This window comes from Pristiophorus japonicus, chromosome 7, assembly GCF_044704955.1.
Source record: "Pristiophorus japonicus isolate sPriJap1 chromosome 7, sPriJap1.hap1, whole genome shotgun sequence".
NCBI classification, from domain to species: domain Eukaryota; kingdom Metazoa; phylum Chordata; class Chondrichthyes; family Pristiophoridae; genus Pristiophorus; species Pristiophorus japonicus.
This window is the reverse complement of record NC_091983.1, coordinates 86,905,076-86,925,119: the sequence shown is the minus strand read 5'-3', so window position 1 is coordinate 86,925,119 and position 20,044 is coordinate 86,905,076. Positions and strand designations below refer to the sequence as shown.

Here is a 20,044-nt window from a genome sequence, read left to right as displayed (position 1 = left end):
TACGGTCACACTTTGCTTTGAGCTCACAGTGTTCAGTCTGACTCTTTCTCCATACACATTATCGAAACATATAAGATAATGAGAGTGCTCGACAAGTTGGATGCAGAGAGTATATTTCCACTCATAGTGGAAACTAAAACTACGGGGCGTAGTCTCAGAATAAGGAGCCACTCATTTAAAACTGAGATGAGGAGCAATTTCTTCTCTCAGAGGGTTATAAATCTGTTGTATTCTCTGCCCCAGAGAGCTGTGGAAGCTGGGTCATATTTATAGCAGAGATAGACAGATTTTTGAGCAATAAGGGAGTAAAGGGTTATGGGGAGCTGGCAGGGAAGTGGAACTGAGTCCATGATCAGATCAGCCATGATCTTATTAAATGGCAGAGCAGGCTCGAGGGGTTAAATGGCCTACTCCTGCTCCTATTTCTTGTGTTCTTATGTTCTTGTGCGCATCGCCCCGGTAGCGCCCCGGACCCAAACTTCGATTCCGACCCCAGCAGCATCACCGGGCGAACTCACCAGCAGCTGCAGAAGGCATTCATCGGGAGGCCGGGCGCGTCAGGAGCGATATTTAAAGGCGAGGTGGCCGAAGTAAGTAAAATTAAAATTGACCTTCCTTTCAGATTTCTGACCGATCTTCTTTGCCTGGGATCGATCAGCCCGGCACACTACTTGAGTGCATCGGGCCGATTGGGTGGGATCGCGGCTGCAGTCGGGGAGAGGTAAGTTTTTTTTTGCAGAGCCTGCAGTGATAACCCTTCCCTTTATGGGAGGGAAGGAACCTTTCAATGCGGCAGTGCTGTATGGTCCAGTGTGCAGCACTGCTCCACTCATCGCCTCGCCTCCTGCCGATTGCACTCCAGGGAGGAAATGGAGCACCTCATTTAGTGCTGCACTTCTTTTCTGGAGCGCTACCCCCAAATTCTTTCAAATTTGAAACAGATTAGCACCTGCTGCTAATTTTTTCTTCTTTTTAAAGTTAGTGCCCCAAACAGGACGCTCCCTATTTTCTCCCCCTATGGGTCACAGTGAGGAGAAAGATTTTTTAAATGCTTAAAAAATTTCCAGGAAATGCCAGAAATATGATTTTGAGTCCTGTTGCACCTAAGCTTTTAGGAGTAAATTTACATCTATTTCAGAATTGATGTAAATTCAGGAAATTTGTATGAGCTGCATTTTTGTATGGATGAGTGGAGTTATGTTGAGTGGTGGATTTGTGACGGTTTCAAGGAATCAGTGCAAAAGATCAAGGAAATTCGGGCATAATGTAAAACAGGTGTATGTCATTTTTGCCAAAATGTCCTCAACCCTTTGTGGCAAAAATTGGTATTACGTTATACTTGCGCCATTGTTTTAGCCCAAGTTTTCAGGAAATTCCGGCCCAGTACTGCGTGGTAGGGTCTTAGGCCAAAAAGACCATAAGGTTCCAGATTGGATTCCTAGACAATGGTGATCTTTGTTGCAGTACTGATGGAAACAAGCGTACAAAAAGCCATCTAAGGTTCCTGCTCTTGCTTGCTATTCATTGACTTTTGCTGGAAGGTGCATGTGTGCATTGGATAAGGAAAGTATCAGGCTTGCTAGTGATGGACCCCATAGTTAAATGGACTGTCGATATTCAATGCCCCAAAACGAATAATGACTTGGATGAGGTAGCGAGTATTACTTACTGCCTTACAGAAGGAGATAGTGGGAAGTAAATAGTCAAGGTCAAAAATTCAGCTATGAAAGAGAAGGCAAAGGGCAATCTCATGTCAGTAATGAAATAAAGAGGGAAATGAATCATTACAAGGGTGACAGAAAACAAGGGAAAATATATTCAAGAAAGAAAGAGATGAAAAATGAAGCTCAGACAGGTACTAAATGCAATTGATGATTTAATTTCTTCTGAACACCAGGCTTCTGAAAATGTATGTTTACATTTTGTACATAGGAACTTATGAACACAAATAACCTATCTATATTTAAAGCAAAGGTTTAATTCAAAGAAACATAGAAAAGCACAGAATCCTTCACTCCACAATGCACTTTGCCCAGCTTGACAACAGATGAATGTGCAATCATATAATGGCGATGCAACCATAATTGTGCTACAGGTGTATATATAGATAGATATACGTTGTTAGAAACTGCATAACTTTTAGCTAAAATCTAACCAGAATAATCACATTGCAACATTTGTATTGGCAGCAGATATGTTGCAGGATCAATTTACCCAGCAACCATAATGACAACAATTTAAACTGAGTTTTCACTGCAGGCGGCTCTCAGAACACAGCCGGCACAAAACACGACCAATTATGGCCTTGTCACCTCATCTTGACATAATGTTCATGAAAATGTATTTGAGCAACATTTCTTTAGATTGGAAACATATGACACAATCAAATAGATAAACGGCATTGAAATACACTCCAGAATGATGTGGTCAGGACAATGTGACGTCTAGTTCCTTTCGCTCGACTCTCTCTCAAAACAGAAACAGGCAGATCATTCATTACAAGTCTGCAGGCGGGTTTTACTCGTGTGTAGTATTTATACTATTCAAACCACAGTTGTGGGGAAGTTCGCTGTGTGTATGTATAGCCTGCATGCATGTCAGCCCGTTATTTAGCATGAGAAAATGATATTATTGATAACTGTCCTTTAAATTGATACATTAGGAACAGACGTCTTTTATTTTGTAACTGCTTAAATAATATCTTGATTGCATAAAAAGTCTAAACAAAAGAAAGAAGGAACACAGGCCACGGCTATAGGAAGGAAGTGAAATTGACGAAGTGGATGATAAATGCGGTAAAGCAGCCTTTCTAAAGCCGGATTTAGCGGAGAATGCTCCAGGACTGTGAAAGCTCGTTGCCTGGCCCGGCTTTCCCACTGCCTCCTATCCATGTGATGCACTCGGGCAGCGCGGCCAGGTTGCCTGGTTACAGTTTGTTACACAGAGGAGTGCTCACAGGGCATGGGGAAACGTCGTGTGTGCAAGACAAAATAAATAAAAAGCAAATCGTTTTCATCCGTTTTGTTTGGCTCTCAATATTCCCGAGACAAACGTTGTGGAATCATGGCTTCCCGTAGTGCTGGGACACTCATAACTAACTACAATGCGACCTACATTCCTCCCGCCTTAATGCCCGGGTAAGAATAATGGCGCAGTGATTATATTAGATGTCAGAATTTGTATTCGGCGGTTCGAATGATAACTGCAACGACTGCCAGTGTTACTGTTCACTTTATTCAATTACAGAATCCAGTACAGGTATTGTTTGGAGATTTTCAACCACTGCAGAAATAACATAACAACCTTAAGAGAGATTACTACTTTTTAGGTCTGTTATAATAGTTACATTTTTATTATACAGATAAACAAATGTTTGCCATATTAAATTACTAAACTTCTCTGTTCTAGTTCATAAGGCTTCAGAAGCCACAACTGCCCTGAGATTTCCAAGGTCATTCAGTCATTCCCATTGAAATAGAATCAAAGATAGTCACACACAAGTAAAATCACCTCATCCCACACAAAAAAAAACAAGGTTCTGAGAGTCACTGATTGAGACTGTACTATGCATCTGTACAAACATGCATTGAAAGTGCACTGTCAAGAGTTTGGTTATGATAGCAGTTGCTCAGATTTAGATTTATCATAGAATCATAGTTTAGTTTTAGATGACATTAAATTTGTGAAGTCAGTAGGCAGGCTACATTAACTATATATATTCATCGTTTGACCTACCAAAGATATGAATACATTCACCCTTGTCGTTCATATGTCATATGTCCTAACTGTCCAGTGAACAATTGGCAAACTGGTTAGGCAACATAAAACAGGCTCAAAGTGTTGAATCATAGAATCATAGAATAGTCATGATTTTCACAATTTCTATATGTTGCTCACAATTTATATTATGTTGGTCACAATTTATAGAAATGATTTAGACTTTGGAATCAAAAGCACAATTTCTAAATATGCAGATGACACCAAATTGGGGGTAGGGTATTCAATACTGGGGAGTACTGCAACAAATTACAAGGCAACATTAATAAACTGGCCATAAAATTGGCAAATTAATTTCAACACGGATAAATGTGAGGTATTACATTTTTGTAAGAAAAATAAGGAGGTCACATATTACTTGGAAAATACGAATCTAACTAGGGTAGAGGAGCAAAGGGATCTGGGAGTACAAATACACAAATCATTAAAAATAGCGATGCTGGTTAATAAGGCCATAAAAATACAAACCAAGTACTAGGGTTTATTTCTAGAAGGATAGAATTCAAAAGTAGAGAAGTTATAGAAACAGAAACATAGAAAATAGGTGCAGGAGTAGGCCATTCAGCCCTTCTAGCCTGCACCGCCATTCAATGAGTTCATGGCTGAACATGCAACTTCAGTACCCCCTTCCTGCTTTCTCGCCATACCCCTTGATCCCCCGAGTAGTAAGGACTTCATCTAATTCCCTTTTGAATATATTTAGTGAATTGGCCTCAACTACTTTCTGTGGTAGAGAATTCCACAGGTTCACCACTCTCTGGGTGAAGAAGTTTCTCCTCATCTCGATCCTAAATGGCTTACCCCTTATCCTTAGACTGTGACCCCTGGTTCTGGACTTCCCCAACATTGGGAACATTCTTCCTGCATCTAACCTGTCTAAACCCGTCAGAATTTTAAACGTTTCTATGAGGTCCCCTCTCATTCTTCTGAACTCGAGTGAATACAAGCCCAGTTGATCCAGTCTTTCTTGATAGGTCAGTCCCACCATCCCGGGAATCAGTCTGGTGAATCTTCGCTGCACTCCCTCAATAGCAAGAATGTCCTTCCTCAAGTTAGGAGACCAAAATTGTACACAATACTCCAGGTGTGGCCTCACCAAGGCCCTGTACAACTGTAGCAACACCTCCTGCCCCTGTACTCAAATCCCCTCGCTATGAAGGCCAACATGCCATTTGCTTTCTTAACCACCTGCTGTACCTGCATGCCAACCTTCAATGACTGATGTACCATGACACCCAGGTCGAGTTGCACCTCCCCTTTTCCTAATCTGTCACCATTCAGATAATAGTCTGTCTCTCTGTTTTTACCACCAAAGTGGATAACCTCACATTTATACTTCATCTGCCATGCATTTGCCCACTCACCTAACCTATCCAAGTCACTCTGCAGCCTCATAGCATCCTCCTCGCAGCTCACACTGCCACCCAACTTAGTGTCATCCGCAAATTTGGAGATACGACATTTAATCCCCTCGTCTAAATCATTAATGTACAATGTAAACAGATGGGGCCCCAGCACAGAACCTTGCGGTACCCCACTAGTCACTGCCTGCCATTCTGAAAAGTCCCCATTTACTCCTACTCTTTGCTTCCTGTCTGACAACCAGTTCTCAATCCACGTCAACACACTACCCCCAATCCCATGTGCTTTAACTTTGCACATTAATCTCTTGTGTGGGACCTTGTCGAAAGCCTTCTGAAAGTCCAAATATACCACATCAACTGGTTCTTCTTTGTCCACTTTACTGGAACCATCCTCAAAAAATTCCGGAAGATTTGTCAAGCATGATCTCCCTTTCACAAATCCATGCTGACTTGGACCTATCATGTCACCATTTTCCAAATGCGCTGCTATGACATCCTTAATAATTGATTCCATCATTTTACCCACTACTGAGGTCAGGCTGACCGGTCTATAATTCCCTGTTTTCTCTCTCCCTCCTTTTTTAAAAAGTGGGGTTACATTGTCAATGGAATGTTGGAAAATGACTGTCAATGCATCCGCTATTTCCAAGGCCACCTCCTGAAGTACTCTGGGATGCAGTCCATCAGGCCCTGGGGATTTATCGGCCTTCAATCCCATCAATTTCCCCAACACAATTTCCCGACTAATAAATATTTCCCTCAGTTCCTCCTCCTTACTAGACCCTCTGACCCCTTTTATATGCTAAACTTGTATTGACCTTGGTTAGACCACAGTTGGAGTACTGCGTACAATTCTGGTCACCATATTATAAAAAGGATATAGAGGCACTGGAGAGCGCAAAAAAGATTTATAAGGACTGTTATGTATGTATGTAAACCTTACCAAAATGTAAGACTTGCCACTAGGGGGAAGATCTGTGGGAGACCTAAAGGTCACCTGTGCACCCTGGGGTAAGGAGGTATAAAAGGTGACTCACCATACTGATTCCTCGCTTTGGAGTCTGAATAAAGAGACCAAGGTCACAACAGTTTGAGCTTGCGATATAGTCCTGTGGATTTATTCTGAACATAACAAGGACATAACCAGAAATGTGAGGTTATATCTCTCAGGAAAGGATGAACAGTCTGGGTCTCTTTTCTCTTAAAAAGAGAAGGCTGAAAGGTGACCTAATAGAGGTCTTTAAAATAATGAAAGGTTTTGATAGAGTGGATAGAGAGAGAGTTTCCACTTGTGGGGAAGAGCAAAACTAGAGGCCATCCGTATAAGATAGTCACCAAGAAATCCAATAGGGAATTCAGAAGAAAACTTCATAACTGAGAGAGTGGTGAGGATGTGGAACTCACTACCACAGGGAGTGCTTGAAGTGAATAGTATAGATGAATTTAAGGGAGAAGGGAATAGAGGGTTATGCTGATAGAGTTAGATGAAGAAAGACAGGAGGAGGCTCGAGTGGAACATAAATGCCGGCATGGACTGGTTGGACTGAATGGCCTGTGTCTGTGTTGTATATCCTATGCCCTGCTTGACCCCGGTCCGGACGTGAATTGGGTCTTTGATGGATCCATTGGTAAGGATAACGGCTTGCATTTGGTCGTGGAGCAGGCAGAGGATGGTGACGTACTTTTGAGGGCATCTGAAATGGAGGAGGACGTTCCATAGATCCTCACCTTTGACAGTATCAAAGGCCTTTGTAAGGTCGAAGAAGGCCATGTATAAGGGCTGGTGCTGTTCCCTGCATTTTTCCTGCAGCTGTCACACTGCAAAAATCATGTCCGTTGTGCCCTGGAGGGGACGAAATCCGCACTGCGACTCCGGGAGGAGCTCCTCGGCCACAGGGAGAAGACGGTTGAGGAGGACTCTAGCGACGAATTTCTGAGTGGTTGATAGCAGGGAGATTCCTCTGTAGTTGCCGCAGTCGGACTTGACCCCTTTTTTAAAGATGGTCACGATCACTGCACCCCTAAGATCTCCCGGCATGCTCTCCTCCCTCCAGATGAGAGAGATGAGGTCGTGTATTCGCGCCAGTTGCGCCTCTCCACCATACTTCAGCGCTGCCATGCTCCACCTCACAGTTGATAAGCTCACCGCTGGAGTAGAACTAAACTACAGAACCAGTGGGAAGCTGTTCAACCTTCGCCATCTCCAGGACAGGTCCAAGACCACTCCAATCTCTGTCGTCGAGCTACAGTACGCGGACGATGCCTGCGTTTGTGCACACACCAGACTGAACTCCAGGACATAGTCGACGTATTTATCGAGACATATGAAAGCACGGGCCTTACGCTAAACATTAGTAAGACAAAGGTCCTCCACCAGCCTGTCCTCGCCGCACAGCACTGCCCCCCAGACATCAAGATCCACGGCATGGCCCTGGACAACGTGGACCACTTCCCCTATCTCGGGAGCCTCCTATCAACAAGAGCAGGCATTGACGACGCGATCCAACACCGCCTCCAGTGCGCCAGTGCAGCCTTTGGCTGCCTGAGGAAAAGAGTTTGAAGACCAGTCCCTCAAAACTGTCACCAAGCTCATGGTCTATAGGGCCATAGTAATACCCGCCCTCCTGTATGGCTCAGAGACGTAGACCATGTATAGTAGACACCTCAAGTCGCTGAAGAAATACCACCAGCGATGTCTCCGCAAGATCCTGCAAATCCCCTGGGAGGACAGACGCACAAACATTAGTGTCCTCGTCCAGGCCAACATCCCCAGCATTGAAGCACTGACCACACTTGATCAGCTCCGCTGGGCAGGCCACGTAGTTCGCATGCCAGACACGAGACTCCCAAAGCAAGTGCTCTACTCGAAACTCGTCCACGGCAAACGAGCCAAAGACGGGCAGAGGAAACATTACAAGGACACCCTCAAAGCCTCCCTGATAAAGTGCGACATCCCTACTGACACCTGGGAGTCCCTGGCCTTAGACTGCCCTAAGTGGAGGAAGCGCATTCGGGAGGGCGCTGAGCTCCTCGAGTATCGTCGCCGAGAGCATGCAGAAATCAAGCGCAGGCAGTGGAAGGAGCATGCGGCAAACCAGGCTCCCTGCCCACTCTTTCCCTGAACGACTATCTGTTCCACCTATGACAGAGACTGTGGTTCTCGTATTGGACTGTACGGCCACCTAAGAACTCATGCTAAGAGTGGAAGCAAGTCTTCCTCGAGTCTGAGGGACTGCCTATGATGATGATGATATCCTATGTAATCTTATGTAAGTACAGCACAGAAGTTCACCACACAGTTCGTGGCAGCTCTTTTGAAAAGCAATCCAGTTAGTCTCACTCCCCCACTCTTTCCCCATACCCCTGCCATCTTTTCTCCTTCAAGTATTTATCCAATTCCCTTTTGAAAGCTATTATTAAATCTGTTGCCGGCTCCCTTTCAGGCAGTACATTCCAAATCCTATCCACTCATTGTGTAAAAACAATTTTCCTCATGTCGCTTCTGGATCTTCTGCCAGTTAACCTTAAATCTGTACCCTCTGGTTATCTACCCTTCAGCCATTGGCAACAGTTTCTCTTTATTTATGCTATCTGAACCCTTCATGATTTTAACACCTCGATCAAATCTCCTCTTAGCCTTCTCGGCTCGAAGGAGAACAACCCCAGTTTCTCCAGTCTATCCATGTAACTGTAATCCCTCAACCCTGGAACCATTTTAGTAAATCTCTACTGTACACTCTACGAAGCTTTCGCATTCTTCCTAAAGTGATGTGCACAGAATTGAACATAATTCTCCAGCTGGGGCCGAACTAATGTTTTTTTATAAGGTTTAGCATACCTTCCTGGCTTTTGCACTTTATGGGGCCGAACTTGCACTGCGCTGGATTTGCAGTGCATCATTCGAATTAGTAGGTCGCGTTGCGCCGGCGCTGGAAATGCCGGAGCCGGTGCGGATTTGCCCTCTTTTGCAGAAAACAAAGGTGGCCCGGTAACAGTGCATTCTTGCTGAGCTCCCGGGGCGCTTGGACAACGCTTAGCGCCGTGCTACTCACATCAGCACAGCGCTGATGACCTCAGTGCGTTGGTGCTGATCTCAGTGCGTTGTAATGCCCCTCCTCTTCTCTTAAAGGGGAGGACCGCTGTGATCTGAGCGGCACATTCAGTGCCGCCCAGTGGACCACCAGGGAGGGGGTCGACTGGGTCAGCGGCCTGGCACCCAAGAGGGAGTGCCAGACTGCCTGTCGGTGGCCCGGCTGAACCCCATTGTCGGGTACGACTGAAAACGCGGCCGACACAAAAAATATAGCGGCTGCACCGGCGGTACCTCCCCTTTAAGGCCAGCTGGGGCACCACAGCCACCGCAGCTTCTTGCCCTGAGAAGCTGTCGACGGCATCGCCCCACGCAGACCTTGCTCCCATGGGGCAATTTCCCCCGCGGGGCACAAATGGGTTGGCGCGTACAGCGATGACGTCATCGCCATGGCACAGCGCAAAGCCCTTTTTGCCCACGACCCCCGGGGCAATTCCCGCAGAAACACTTTGTGTGCTGCACCCGGGTGAAAACCCTTTAGCGCACCCTTGTCGACGGCCGCCGGTGCTAACTGGCCCTGCACAAAGGGACAATTTTGGCCCCATGCCTCTACTGTTAAAGCCCAGGATCCTGAATGCTTTATTAACTGTTTGCTAACCGGTCCTGCCACCTTCAAAGATTTGTGCACACCTCCAGGTCTCTCTGTTTTGCACCCCCTTTAAAATTGTACCATTTAATTTGTATTGTCTCTCCTCATTCTTCCTATCAAAATCTATCAGCTCACACTTTTCTGCATTGAATTTCATCAGCCATATGTCCGACCATTCCACCAGCCTGTCTGCCTTCTTAAAGTCTATTGCTATCTTCCTCACTGTTTACTACACTTCCAAATTTTGTGTCATCTGTAGATTTTGAAATTGTGCCTTGTACTTCCAAGGCGAAGTCATTAATGCATATCACAAACAGCAGTGGTCCTAGTACCGAACCTTGTGGAACATAACTGTATACCTCCCTCCTGTCGGATAAACTGTAATTCACCACAACTCTGTTTTCTATCCATTAACCAATTAATTTGAAATTAAAGAGTTTGTCAAGTATTATAGAAATAAAGCTTGGTGTGGTATGGCAGGAAACTAAAATATTTACGGGGAAAAGTGCAGTATTGCCCCGTCGGGAGGCACGAGACTTAGCGCCAAGCTCCTCTCCAGAAATTCGGGTTATCGCCCCCGGAAGGAAGTGGAGCGCTAAATCGAGTGCTCCACTTCCTTCCTGGAGTGCAATCGGCAGCAGGTGAGGCGGTGAATGGAGCAGCACTGCACACTGGGCCGTGCAGTGCTGCCGCATTGAAAGTCTTCTTCCCTCCCTTAAAGGGGAGGGTCATCACCGCACGGAGCGGACGCCTCAGCAGCGCTGCGCACTGGGCCACGCAGTGCTGCCACATCCGAGGGGCCCTTCCCTCACTTAAAGGGAAGGGCCCATACTGCCAACTCTGCAGAAGAAAAACGGACCTAACTCAAGCAGAGTGGCGGGCTGAGCGATCGCGGCCAGGATCCCGTGAAGAAACCAGATCAGCAGCGGGAAAACGAAGGTAAGTTTAAAAAACATTTTACTCGACCACCTCGCCTTTAATTTTCGCACCACTAGCAGCTGGCCGCCCGAGACACGCCTCCTGCAGCTGCCGGTGTTTCCGCCCGGCGCTGCTGGAGGGGGTGAAAGTGAATTTCGGGGCTGGGGGGATAATGGGGCGACGTGCACGGCGATGACGTCACAATCTCCAGGTGCAAAGCCGCAGCGCTGCCACTAAACTCCCGCCCAATATGGCAGGTGTCATTGCCTGTGCGGCACCTGGTCGCAAACTCATTTGTGCCCCGTTAGTCCTCCCCTCCCCGAACAGGAGGCGTAAATGAGTTGAATTTCTAGCCCAGTAAAAAGGGTGCTATTCATGCTTTTTCACTAATGAATACAAATAAAGCGCACTTAAAATTCCAGTTACGGAAATGGCTTTCAGTTCTATTTTTTTGTGAAATCTCAATGGTGTCAGTCTTTCATTACAATCACCATCACTGTGCTGAATATCAATACAATACTGAATGTGCTGTGAGTCACCTAATGTATCGCATTAGATGGCTCTTTGAATACATCTTCTGCAACCACACTGTTATATAGACTGTTAAGAAGCAGAGCATGTAAAGGGAGGATTTAATAGAGGTGTTCAAAATCATTAAGTGTTTTGATGGAGTAAATAAGAAGTTACTGTTTCCAATGACAGAAGGGTCATCAACCAGAGGACACAGATTTAGCAAATTGTTATGATCTGGAATAACTTTCAAAATGGAATTGGATAAATACTTGAAGAGGAAAAAATTGCAGGGCTATGGGGAAAGGGCAAGAGAATGGGACTAACTGGATAGCTCTTTCAAAAGAGCCAGCACAGGCACAATGGGCAGAATGGCCTGTGCGGTGTTATTCTATGCTTCTGTGTTGTCTGTAAAGAAGTGCAGAACATGTTATTTAGAATTTAGATGATTGCATTATTCGGGGTCCATTCATATTGCACAGGTTGTCCTATGAATAAACAGTATTTACATATGTTGTGTTTATTATCAGACTTAATTACACTACATATTTACAAGGAAGCAACCTGGTATTAATGGTGGATAAACTCTTTTCCCAACATTTTCCCTACAAAAATATGCTTGAGTGGATTATAAAGGCCAAAGTGCTAATTTCTGTGTCACTAAATTCATTAACACCCAGAGAAGTACGAAATGATCAGAGCTGGTCAGCATTGTGTTGCGAGGGAAGATCATGCAAAACAAACCTATTAGAATTCTATGAGGAGGTATGAGAACTTTTGCATGAAGAGAACTCCTTGGACATTGTTTTTCCAGACTTCAATAAGGCTTTTGAAACACTACCATATAGGTGCTCGGTTCATAAGGTCAAAAAAATCACAGAATCGGTGGGTAATTATTGAAGTGGATTGGTAACTGCCTGCCTGAATGAAATCAGAGCTGGTCATGCATGAGCCAAGTTGGAGTGGTGGGAGATGACTAGTGGGGTGCCTCAAGGATCATTGTTAGAACCTTCGCTATCCATATTAAATAGCAACGATTTGGAAGTGCAGATCGACCAAACTGTTAAAGTTTGCCAATGACCCCAAAGTGTGTGTGTTGGGGAGGGCAGAGTGCAAACAATCAAGGCCAAGCTGAGCAGGTGTAAAAGGGGTCTGGTTAGATTGGGAAGCTGGGCTGAGAAATTGCAAGTGAAAGTCAATGTCAGCAAGTGCAAAGTGATGAGATTAAAGAAAAAGAACAAACAATAGAGCTATAAACTACCAATAAAACAAAATGGGTGGATTTGGAGTGTGGGGGCAGTTACATTTAAAAAAATGGCATTTCTGACCTGATCCCGCCTCCAATCCGCCCGCTTCCGGTTTTGCCGTAGGCAGGTCGGGCTTGTGCGACCAACCTGCTCTCAAGGGGCGTTACCTTAATTTAAATATTGTAATGAGGATGGAAGTCTCTATTTTTCCCTCCATTTTGAATTTAACTGCCATCATGGCGCTGCGTCTCAACGTCCCTCCCCTTCTCGTAACAGGCCACTGACAGAATTTAATGGCCTCCCGGGTTTCCCATCCACCTCGGACCCCTCCATCCCCCACTCCAACCAGCCTCCCCGATGAAAATTATGGCCTCGGTTTCAATCTACAGCATACATCACAGGGAAAGGATTTGAAGGATTTGGGGTTATTGGTGGACAGATTATTGAAACCATCTATACAGTGTGTAGAAACAATAAATAAAGCAAATAAGATCTTGGGTACTATATACAGAGGACTGTTCATGCCATTGGAGTAGTGTGTGCAATTCTGATTGCCATCTGAAAGGATGGCTATCATGGCACCTAAGTAATTGGGCTACACCCATTGTTGTTGTACCTAAGTCAGATAATAATGCTGATGCTATATGCAGGTTGCCATCCCCATCACAAGTTACATCCAATAGAGAAAATAGGGAAGAAGTGTTCTATTTTTCATACATTGATGAACTGCCAGTCACAGCTGAAGAGATTGGTAGAGCAACCAAATGTGACCCAATTATGTCAAAGGTGTGTGATTAAATTGCAAATGGCTGGCCAAACTGTAGTGTCCTTAGATGCTCTAATAATGACTCCATAAGGCAATGTGTTGTACTTGAACTGTAGTGAACTTAGTTCTTTATTAGTTAACTCCAGAGTGAGGATCACACCTGGTGGCCTGCCTTTTATACTAGGCCAGGCAAACCTGTACAGGTAACCTACGAGTCTCCCACTGATGTGCCCTCTGGTGGCACACCTTGTGATAGTACCAACAGTAGCCATGTAGGATACATGACATCACTCCCCCCTGAGCCCTCAGTGCAAATCGCTTCTGCATTGACTGTGCTCTGGGCTTAGCTCTATGTGGGCTCTGTCTGGTTGACCCTTGGCGGGTTACTTCAACCTTGGGTGAGTAGTTGGTGCAGTAGCATGCTGGTGGTTGCTGTTTGTATGTGTTTGTCCCTGACCACTCCATTCTCCGCCCCCCCCCCACACCGATTATGGTGGGGGCTCCTAACATTCATGTACATTCAAGTTCAGGGTAAGTGGGTTTTGCATTTTTTTTGTTTTGTTTTCGTGTGGTTCCGTGGTGCGACAAGTACGTTAGATGCCTTATCGATGCAGTGACCAGTGAGTGAGGACAAGCTAGTTCTGGAGCTGCTGGGTTGTATCCCTGCAGTCCAGTGGCGGCTCAGTGCCCGGTGCTGGCAGTGGAAACCCGGTGCTGGCAGTGGAAACCCGGTTGGCTTGCGTAGCCTGCTCTCGGGGCTGTTGCCGTGGTCCCTAGCTTCGGGCCGGTTCACAGATGTCTGTGTCCTCCCTGTCCTTTCTTTGTGCCCTGGGTCACAGCTGCTCCCTGAGGAGCTGTCGTCTAGCAGTGCACAGGGGACTGTAGAACCAGTGTCTGGCTGTGAGGATGCTCTCCTTGGGCTTGAGTTGCTCCTGGATCATGGTTACGAGCTCCTTATATGACTTGGCTGGTGCCAGCAAGTCCCTGACGAGGCCATAGACGTTGGGCCCACAACTGGTTAGCAGGATAGCACGGCACTTATCAGCCGGTGCAGGCGGTTCGTCTCCTGCCAGGTCGTTTGCTGTGAAGAAATGCTCTAGCCTCTCCACAAAGACATCCCAATCATCACCATCGGTGAACTGCTGCAACGCACCAAGGGTAGCCATTTCCGCGTGAAAGTTCGTAATCTCATCGCCAATTGTAGTGTCCTTAGATGTTCTAGTAATGACTCCACGAGGCAGTGTGTTGTACTTGAACTGTAGTGAACTTAGTCCTTTATTAGTTAACTCCAGAGTGAGGATCACACCTAGTGGCCTGCCTTTTATATTAGGCCAGGCACACCTGTACAGGTAACCTATGAGTCTCCCACTGCTGTGCCCTCTGGTGGCACACCTTGTAATAGTACCAACAGTAGCCATGTAGGATACATGACACAAACCAGATATCAGAGAAGGATATTCATCCATACTTTGTTCGTAGGAATGAATTATCAGTGGATAAAGATTGTATCATGTGGGGTGTAAGAATAGTTATCCCAAATAAATTCAGGTCCAAATAATTCGGAGATCTTCATGACCAACACCGAGGAATGTGCTTGACCAAGCGTTTTGCATGAAGTTACTTATGGTGGTCACGTCTAGATAAAGATATAGGGGCCAAAATTGGCAGACATGCCGCCGCATACCGCCCGCGGATTGCCAACACACCACCCAAAATTGTGAAATTGATTAAAAAATACCTACATACTGCACACATTCCGCCCGGAGGGAAATTCATCAGCGGCATACCGTCGGGCAGTATGCATTCTGTCCGCCCACACAGAACACCCCACAGACCGCCCAAAAGTTCGACATTGGTAGCATTCCGCCGACATACCACCGGAGCTGCACACCATCTGCAAAAAGGTGGTTTTATGCCGATGGTATGTCGGCGGTATGTAAACTACAATGTTCCTCCCCCCCTGCCGCCTCCAGCGATTTATTCCTCCCCCAAGCAATCTATTTCTCTCGCCCCATCCCCAGAGATCTAATCTGCCCCAGAGAGATATAATCCCCCCAGAGAGATCTAATCCCCCAGAGATCTAGTCCCCCCCCCAGAGATGTATTCTGCCCCCCCAAAAAACATGAAAATAAATAAATAAAAACGAATATAACTATTATAAATTAATCAAAAACACTGCACAAAACAATTAAAAATCTAAATTTAACTTGAGACACTTACCTGTGATCCAATGTCGGCAGTCTCTGACCATGGACTGCTCTTCTCTTTGGGGGGAAGAGGGGACGGGGATGGAGGTTGATGGAAGAGCACGCGTGCGCAGAGTCCCAGACAACTTACCCTGCACCGCCAGAGCAGACCGTCCATCACACTCCGCTGATGCACCGCTTAGGACCGCCCGGACCAATGTTGCCAGCACTCCGCCCCAGCGGTACCAGGCGGTGAAGATTGACCGACCACTGCGAGACTGCCGAAAATTAGGCGGTCCACCAAAGTTGGGCCCATAGAGTACAACGTGTCAATCGATAAGCAAGAAACCACCATCAGTACCATTACAGCCATGGAAATGGCCTCCCAAGGTGTGGCAAAGGTTACACATAGATTTTGCTGAGCTGGAAGGACAACAATAGTTCATTGTGATTGCTAGCCATTCAAAGTGGGTAGAGGTGTTTCTGATGCAGAAAATAACAAGTAAAACACTAGATAATTTGTGGATTGTTTTCTTCATATGACCTCCCAAAAGAAATTGTGTCTGATAATGGGCCGCAATTTTGTTCAGAAGAATTTGCACAGTTCATAAGCAGAAACGGTGTGAAACATAGCAAAGTTCCACCGTAGCACCTTGCTTCAAATGGTGCAGCAGAGCGCACAGTACAAATTATAAAACGTGCCATCATCAAACAAATGTTGGGTCCAAATCCAAAGAAATGGCAGTTGCCATTGGACCACAAATTGGCAAATTTTCTAATTACTTATTGTAATACTTCTCATACAACTACTGGTAGAACATCAGCACCATTGTTTCTCAAATGACAACCACAAACCTGGTTCTTGTTGTTAAAGCCAAACTTGGCACAGTCAGTAGAAGAGAACCAATCAGAAAGAAAATTATGACAGAGTGAGAGAGGGAAGTGTGAAATTGAATCAAAAGGTGAGAGTGAAGAACCATCACATAAATGGTTAAAGTGATTACCAGGAAGAATAGTGAAAATATGTGGTCCTTGCACATATTTGGTCAAGATGTTCGATCATGGAAAGATTAGGTTTGTTCACGTTGATCATATTTTACCTACAGATGTGGAAGGAGTTGAAAGTTGGAATGATTTGATTATTTCTGACTGATCAGATAGTCTTGTTACAAGTGAGGTACCAGTAGCAAATCCTACATCAGGTGTACTAGAAACAAGTCCAAGAGAAAGTCAGAATTTAAGTCTGAGTCCGTCAAGCAGACAAACAGTCTGAAGTTGTAGAGAGTCAAAATGTAGATCAAGGGTTGCCCTTGGAGGAAAACGCTCCTCAGGCTCAGCCTAGACTGAGTCTAAGTCCGACACCAAGTTTGGAAAGCTCTGTTCGAGAGGGAAGGTATCCTCTTTGAAATAGAAAATCAGTTTGATTTGTAAATATGGCAAAATAAGTTCATATCTTTTGTTATATATATGCATGCAAATTATGTATGATGATTATTTTGTTCTAATAATTTCTTCATTAAGGAGGGAGAAGAATAATATAGCTCCACCTAGTAGACTACTGCTCCACCTAGTGGACTACTGTGGTAATGCAGCCACTGATGTTTATACAATAAAGAAAGTTCCAGATTGGAGCCATCTTGAGTGTGTGCGCTTTAGTGCTGTTGTGAAGAATATTTTTTGTTGCAGTATTCTCTTATTAAGACGGAGATCCCAACACTTTGAAATGTTTTTTGTCATGTTAAATGGGCTGAAATCTAATCATTATTAATGAACCATATATATCTAATGCTGCAAGTGAAAACCTAATCTATTATGCATCAGCAGAGTAAGCATTTTCATAAACCTTCATGGATTATGCTCCGTTCCTTCTGAGAGAATATGATATGTCTGATGTCATGGCAGAAGAGTTGAAGATTCATCAGAACATTACAAAGTAATAGTTTTGTATTGTTATTGATGAAAATAAAATTCCATACACTGAACGAATTGCAGTGAATAAAGATCCTTAAACCTCTCCTTTGATCGAAATAATAGCATTTCTAGTACTGAGATTACTGTAAGTAATCAGTTCATTAGGATGAAATGAGGAACCAGTCCGGGTCATTTCTCATGAAGTATATTTGGATAGTTGTAATAGTCTGAGGAAAGTCTTCATACCTGTACAGAGTATATGTCGCTACTCTTTGGTTACAGGCATCCTAAATGCCAGCCTAATCTTACTGTTTATTTAAATGGTCCGAATATCATATGCAGCATGTGCCCAAACTTCTGATGTATACTTTTGTTGAATGAGATTCCTCACTGGGAGCACAAAATCAGCATATGTTCCCTTATTACCAATTTGCCAACCAGAGGAAATAAACGTTTGCTATTTATCCTCATTCAGAATTTTGAAAGCTTCTATTACAACTCCCGTTGAAAAATTAATGGTGTTTCCTTTCTGCACCTACTTTCATCTTCCGGTGAAAAATGGCCCAATCTTTTGAGCTTTTCTTCAAAACTGTAATTTCTTATTCCTGGTATCATTCTCGTGAAGTTTCACAATATTTTTTCCATAGCTGCAATAACCTTCCAATAATGGGATGCACAGATCTGCACACAGAACTCCAAATGTGGCATAACTAATGTCTTGTACCAGTTTATCATCACTTTCTTTTATATTCAACAACTTGCATTTATATAGCACTTTAATGTAGAAGATTGCCCCAAAGCACTTCAGAGAGTTGTAATCTGACAAAAATGAGGCACTGAGACAAAGGAGGAGATATTAGGAAGAATAACCAAATGCTTGATCAGAGGAGGGCTTTAAAGGAGGAGAGGGAGATTGAGAAGTGGAAGGTTTTAGGGAGGGAATTCCAAAATGTGGATCCTAGGCGGCTGAAGGCATGGTTGCCAATGGGGAGGATGAAGGGAGGGCAGATACACATAAGGCCAGAGTCAGATACCCACTGCTCTGTATATAAAACCTATAGTTTCAATTCTCTTTTTTATGGTGTTTCCTTCCTGCACCTACTTTTAAAAATGATGTATATGCATCCTGGATCTCCATTGCTCCACTCTCAAAAATGTTAATGTTTAGTACAGACTTCCTTTTACTGTTTTTTTCCCTAAAATGTACCACTTCAGGTTTATCTGCATTGAACTGTCTCTTCTATTTCTTCCCCAACTTTGCTCAGTATTTTGGGATACTTATCATCTGGGCCGACTAACTTGTCTTTTTAATTTAATAAATTATTTTTAATACAGTTTCCTCTCTCACCCTCTCCTCAAGTTTCTTTAGAATTCTCTACCCCAGAGGGCTGTGAAGGCTCAGTCTTTCAGTATATTCAAAACAGAGATCGATACATATTTGGATATTAAGGGAATCAAAGGCTATGGGGATAGTGCAGGAAAATGGAGTTGAGGTAAAAGATCAACCATGATCTTATTGAATGGCAGAGCCCCCATAATCCCACTTTCACCCTCCTTTGTGAAAACTGAAGTAAAATACTTATTATTCATCTCCATCATTCCCTCATTCTCAAGTACAAGGTGGCACCAGTCATTTCTAAGTGGTCCCACTGCTTCTTTGACTAAGCATTTATCTATGTTGGAAGTGAGGTGGGAGAGTTAGTTACATATGGCATTGTGTCATTAGCACATAGGGATATTTTCTGTTCAGCCCTCCAGCAGCCACTCCATGGATACTTGGTCCTTGTAGGAGGCAGAATGCAAGAGAGCTGAGGCTATTGGTGCAAACTATGGATGTGGGTTGAGGACAGAATATTAATCCACTTCCTCAGTATAATACCAAAGTCCATTTCTTTTGACTACTGCCAGAGGGAATTTCCATTCCACCTGCTTTTTCTGCAATCAGATAGAGCACCAACAAAAAGATGTTAGTACTATCACAGTGGTTCATGACGTTGAAAAACCAGTAAGTGTTGTGCCTCATGTGGCAGTGCTGTGTAAAACTTGTCTGATCTTTGTGGACTAGGCTGGAAGCCAGAACTTTGGCTAGTATTTTATTGTCAATGTTGGGAAGAGCACATCTCAACATTTGCTACAATAACCAAGAACAAGGGATGCCCCCCTCCCTGATAGACGGAGACAGCATTGTGGGAGGCCAGAGAGGCCTTCAGCATCATTTTCATTGCTGCCAAGAGTGACAAAGGGTTGCAAACCCAGAGAAAGAAACATAAAAGCTAGAAACCAAGCACAGGAGACAATGAACATAGAGCATTGAATGAGCCCTGCTCCAGACCAGATGGTGGGTAAAATAGACATTATAGAGTTCCTCTGGCAGACCAGACCTAAATACCATAAACAGAGCAAAAATCTGGGATGGTACTACACATATATGCTACAACTATAAACGCAAAGCAGAAGTGTTGCAGTCGGTACAAAAACGAACAGTAATCTTATTTCTCACCCTACTGAGATTAATAGGGAATTTACAAATGACTATACTTTGCTCCACACCTCTGAGTCCCAGGCCATACAACAGTAAACTACACAATACTGACCTAGCCAATCCAGCCCTTTTCCAGTTCTCTAGCAGAGTGCAACATTACTCAATTCCCTATTCACAGACAGTGATGCTGGCTATAAAAAGCCC

At 44.4% G+C, this 20,044-nt stretch overlaps 1 protein-coding gene across 4 annotated transcripts in view; it reads left to right on the top strand.

Annotated features, from left to right (window-relative positions):
- The first annotated feature begins 2,945 nt into the window (after positions 1–2,945).
- cimip2c (ciliary microtubule inner protein 2C) overlaps positions 2,946–20,044 on the top strand; it is a 120,925-nt gene continuing 103,826 nt past the window's right edge. For all 4 annotated transcript variants that reach the window (XM_070884399.1, XM_070884398.1, XM_070884397.1 and 1 more), the window contains exon 1: positions 2,946–3,137. In XM_070884399.1, the coding sequence (XP_070740500.1) occupies positions 3,064–3,137 (74 nt within the window). In that variant the 5' untranslated portion in view covers positions 2,946–3,063. The remainder of the gene's footprint in view (positions 3,138–20,044) is intronic.